This window comes from Aptenodytes forsteri, unplaced genomic scaffold, assembly GCF_000699145.1.
Source record: "Aptenodytes forsteri isolate BGI_AS27 unplaced genomic scaffold, ASM69914v1 Scaffold54, whole genome shotgun sequence".
Classification (NCBI taxonomy): Eukaryota; Metazoa; Chordata; class Aves; order Sphenisciformes; family Spheniscidae; genus Aptenodytes; species Aptenodytes forsteri.
Genome location: NW_008796044.1, coordinates 19351414 through 19356411, shown reverse-complemented (window position 1 = coordinate 19356411; position 4998 = coordinate 19351414). Strand labels below are relative to the sequence as shown.

The 4998-nt window shown below is 47.0% G+C and overlaps 1 protein-coding gene across 1 annotated transcript in view; it reads right to left on the bottom strand.

Moving 5' to 3' along the window:
* The window catches only part of SH3RF2 (SH3 domain containing ring finger 2), a 43927-nt gene that overhangs the window by 24665 nt on the left and 14264 nt on the right, over positions 1-4998 (bottom strand). Inside the window, exon 2 of the mRNA XM_009286093.1 lies at positions 435-704. Within this exon, the coding sequence (XP_009284368.1) occupies positions 435-704 (270 nt within the window). The remainder of the gene's footprint in view (positions 1-434; positions 705-4998) is intronic.

The window sequence follows — 4998 nt, the reverse complement described above, 5'->3', positions numbered from 1 at the left end:
GACGTCATGCTCAGTACATAAACTGGGGAAAGCTGGCCGGGGGGGCCGCTGCTCGGGGACTGGCTGGGCATCGGTCGGCGGGTGGTGAACAATTGCACTGTGCATCACTTGCTTTGTGTATTATTTGTATTATTATTATTATTTTATTCTATTTCAGTTATTAAACTGTTTTTTATCTCAACCCACGAGTTTTCTCACTTCTACTCTTCCAATTCTCTCCCCCATCCCACCGGGGAGGTGGGGACTGAGCGAGCGGCTGCGTGGTGCTCAGTTGCTGACTGAGGTTAAACCATGACAGGGGGGCTTGGGAACCTTAGTGATTTCCAAAAGGGAACTCCTATGGAGTTGGGGAGTAGCAGAACACCATACAGTCTAAAGAAGAAAACAGCCCAGCCCGTGTCGCCCAGCCCCTGGCTGCTGCGGGGTGGTGTTACCTTATGAAACGTCAGGCAGTCCTTGTTTTCGGTCTTATCCCTGCTCCTCAGGTCAAAGCTGTAGAGTGCTCTGCCGAGGGGTGGTGCCAGGGGCAGGTGCTTGATGACTTGCACGGAGCTGGCTGGGAAAACGCCGCTGATCCCGTTGACCTCCCCCAAATACCAGTTCTCATCCAGCTGTCGGAGCAGCACGATGATGTCCCCCTTATTGAACCTCAGCTCCCCGGGGTTGTGCCCTCGGTAGGTGTACAGGGCCTTGGCTCGTGGGACCTGTGGGACAAGAAACAGCCCTTGCAGTTCATCTGTGACAGCGATGCTTAACATAGACAGAATTCCCCAAAAGCATGCGTAATTACTAAGAAAAATTTAGAGTCTAAGGCTTAAGCATGCATTTATTGGGATTAACTACCCACATCCTTTCTTGATGTCTTTTTCTAACGAAGACAAGCTCCAAAATACTTATGCTAAATTTGTATCAAGATGAAAAGCAGGCTGAACTTGTTTAAGAATATTAAGAAACAATTAATGCCTTAAACTAGTCTTCCCATGGGATCTTATTGCCTGCTATAAGGTCTCCTCTAATACAATGTCTATTTTAATGAACCCAGAATGACCAGAGGTCTCAGCCATCGTCCAGCTGACGTGGCAGCTGTCACCTGCAGTGGCCAACTGTGCATGTCTAGGACAACGCAACAAGAGCAAGGTGAGTGCAGGTTACTGCTCTCCTGTGGTTATCCCCCTCCTTTAACATCGTGTGACCATGATCTTATTTCAGTCTTTAATCTGGGTTACAGGAAGAGAGGCTTCTTAATGTTATTGTTGTTGCAGTATAATATGAGAAATAAGAGATATACCAAAATGAGAAGAGATAAGAGAACTTCACCATCTTGACTCTCATCAAAATGAAACCACAAAGTTCACCTAAAATAACCGCTTTACTGACCCTTATCTATACTAGAAAACTCAATTTAATACACAATGCAACAGATCATTTAGACAGCTGAATAAACCCAGAGCTGTCCCTGGCCTCGGTGCTGTGAACCCACACGGTACAACTTGAGGGCAGCCTGGGGGGTGTTTTTCTTGGGAGGAGTGCAGATATGCTGAATTTTTTTGCGATCTATGTAGCTGTTGTAGATATGCATTTGGGGGGGTCCCATACATTGGAAATCAGCAATACTGAAAGGCTCAATCTTTACATACTTGTGTTAAAGACAAGATGGAGATACCTCCAGCACATTTGTTGGACTAGAGTACTGCGTCCCACACAAGTGCATTCTAGAATGAATAAGCAATCTCTGTTTATGTTTATTGCCATTTGCAACATCACGGTTGTATATGAAATGCAAAACACTGAGTGTTAAGCTCTGTCCTTCTGCTGGCCCTTCGGCTGGAAACGAATGCTGCTCCTTTAACTTTTGGTCAGCCCTGAAGCGGTCAGGCAGTTGAACCAGATGATCATTGTAGGTCCCTTCCAACTGAAATTTCTATTCTGTTCTATATTCTATTCTATTCCGTGTGTTTGAATGCTGTGAGAAGGTGTGCTGCCTTCACAGGACGGGCTGCCAGCAGACCCCTTGTTCCATCATCTCTGCAGACAAGTTAGAAATAAAAGTTGTAAGAACAAATATCCTTGTGTGTGTTTGTGAAGGCTCATCACTTAATGATGCCGTTCTAGCCCAGGCTCTTGTCAGCACGCAGCGTTTCCATCCCGTACTGGATGAGCGGTCCATCCAGCCTAACATCCAACTGGAAACAGTGACCAACACGAAGTGCTCAGCTCTGCTGCAACAGTGCGCCTCTGGGAGAGATTTCTTCTTTGCTTGAGGCAAACAGTGATTGTTTTTGGCATAAAGTAAGACAGCCGTATATATTCTAAACTATTATCTGAACTGTTAGAGCTGCAGATATTGCTCTTTCCTTGAATCGTACCAGATTCTCGGCTTCAATAATATCTTGCATTGTGGTTCATTTTCTTTAATGCCTTTTGATTAACTGTTCTGCTGTTTCTGGCTGTAGGAGCTTTACTGCAATTGGTAGGAATCTGGAAATAAGGAACAGATCAATTCTCTGGTTTCTGTCTGCTTTCCGAGACATGGCAGTGTCTCCTTCAAAGGACTCGTTGGACCAAGAGGGGTATCTTTGAATTTGGGATGGGAAAGTAGTTTAAGGGTCCTGCCTGCCCCTTCTGTGCTGGTAGATGAGATAAAAACCCCAACGAGTGACTCCTGGGCACCTCCAATGGAGGCAAGCCACAGCTCTGTGCCTCTGCAGTGTGGGAGTCTGTGCTCTGCCGTAGGGCTGCCTGTCCTCACCCGCAGTGATGTCTCCCAGACACAACACAGCCCTAAATTTTAAGGGGGGGAAAAACCAAATGCTGAGCTCCATTTCTGGTAGCGCAGCTGCATGAGATACATGCTGAGAAAAGGGGAAGCCAGGATTGTCCCCAGCTCTAGAGCCTTGATCAGTTTTAAGCAGAGGTGCTGGTGCCTGGGACAGCCAGGGACAAGAGGCTTTTCAGCTTCTCCTATGCCAGTCTCTGCAGATCTAGATTGTCCTTCTCCACTTTTTAGGATTTGTAATGTCATGTGTAGGAACTGCAGGAAAAACCTTTGCGGCGGGCAGAGGAGCTCCATCCACGGCTGAGTGCTTCAAACCCAGCACGTCTTTAACTCTGGTCTGCTGGCCAAGATGCGTGGACCACCACGGGGAGCAGGGTCCCATCCCACGAGAGCTCGGCCACGCCGGTGCGAAGGGAAGCATGCTGGTGGGGCAATGGGATTTAGAGCTGCTGGCTCTGCACCTCCCGTGGACAAAATGTGGATTTTTGTCTGTTGGCTGCCGAGTGCTGTGGCCTTGTAGGACCCTGCATTGCAGTTTTTCCAAGCCATAGTCACCAAATCCCTGCCGACCTCATGGGAGACGGCACTTTTGTACCACTGACCCATTCAGGCTTTTCCTGCCTTTTTCTGTGGAAGGAGATAAACCCATTTCCCCAGATCTGCCCGTGTCGGTGCCTAGGGCTCAGGCAGGATTTCTGCAGAGTTTACCCCCATCAGCCACTTTTTGGAGGTCAGGAGGGTGGAAGAGAGAAACTTGACATTAGTTTCCTGAAGTGCGGAAAAGATTTTCCATGGAAATGATTTAGGTTTTGGGAAGAGAACACCTTCCAGCACTCCCAAACACTGATGCTTGGTAGGAAAAAGGAACCAAGAAGAGAAAAATTTTATGTACTGTGTTTACTTCAAAGCATTTGAAAGGGGAAGTAATTAGTTTAATGTTTAGTTCTAATTAACTCATTTTGTCTGTTAATTTGTGCTAATAGTGAACACATGCACTTAGCTTAGTGACACTGAAAGTACATTGCTGGAAAAAAAGAAAATAATGAAAGTGAGACTCAGGCCAGCTTTGCTCTCCATCAGTCCCCCGAGCTCATACGGGAAATAGGGACCGTGTCAGTGCCAGGACCACAGAAACTCTCACTGCAAACGCGTGCCTGGACGTACGCATGCAGAAAAACAGACTGCGGGAACAGGGGATTACGGGAGAGCCAGTTCTCCTTCAGAAAGACTCAGTGACAGACTCTCTGGTCTTCAACAAGGACAAGGAGCACAGAGAGAGACCTTTGATTGCCTCAGGAGCGACCAGAAAACAAACAGGACTCACGCAAACTGCGAAAACAGGGCTTGTAAAGGAGGAACACAAACGTAGGGGGATGATGAGAGAATGGTTGTACAGCAAAATAAAGCAAAACTTAAAAGGCATCAGGAACGAGTTATGGAAATGTGTTAAAAATAAGAGAAACTCTGAAATGAAATGCATGCCTATTACTAACTGGGAAAAGTGAACAAGCAATGGGGCGCTGAGAGTCTGGAGTATTCTTTCTTCAGCAAGAAAAAGGATGAGACAGGAGGGCAGGCCGGAATAAATAACTGAAAACTAGGTAGGATAGGCGTGTTTGTGACATTAGGGCTGCCTGAAACTCACCCCTCCGCACTTGGATGGGTGGGCTGTTTCTTCCTCTAACCATGGTCACAACCTTCATTTCTTCACCTCCCCTTTAACCCTTTCCTCCCACTTCCATGCACTTTCAAATCTCTCAGCCCATTCTGTTTTCACGTTTCCCTCTAAGCCTGGTGTTCTTTCCCATTGCTGTGTCCTGGAGCTTGCAGCGGCCATCGACATAATCTCACCCCTCACTTCATAGAGCAGAGCACTTGTATTCACTCACTGAAATTTGTTGCAAAACTTTTGTGGATCTACGTGAATAAGAATTAATATTAATGCTTACATGCTTCTTTAGCATCCAAAAAATGTTCAGAATTTTGGTCTTTTGGGACTTGCTAATAATTTTGAACTCTCACAAGGTAACATTGGTGTATTCCTTCACGGACATTTTGTCAAGGGATTATTATAATGTTGGTGGTCCTTTGATCTGCACCACTTATTCCCTGCTAAAGCTCCCTGTACCCCAGGGAAGCGCTCTGCAGGCTCTGCGGCCCCGTACTCGCGGGGTGGGGAACGGGGGAAGCCGGGAGCCTCCAGCGCGGGGGCAGGCTCCGGG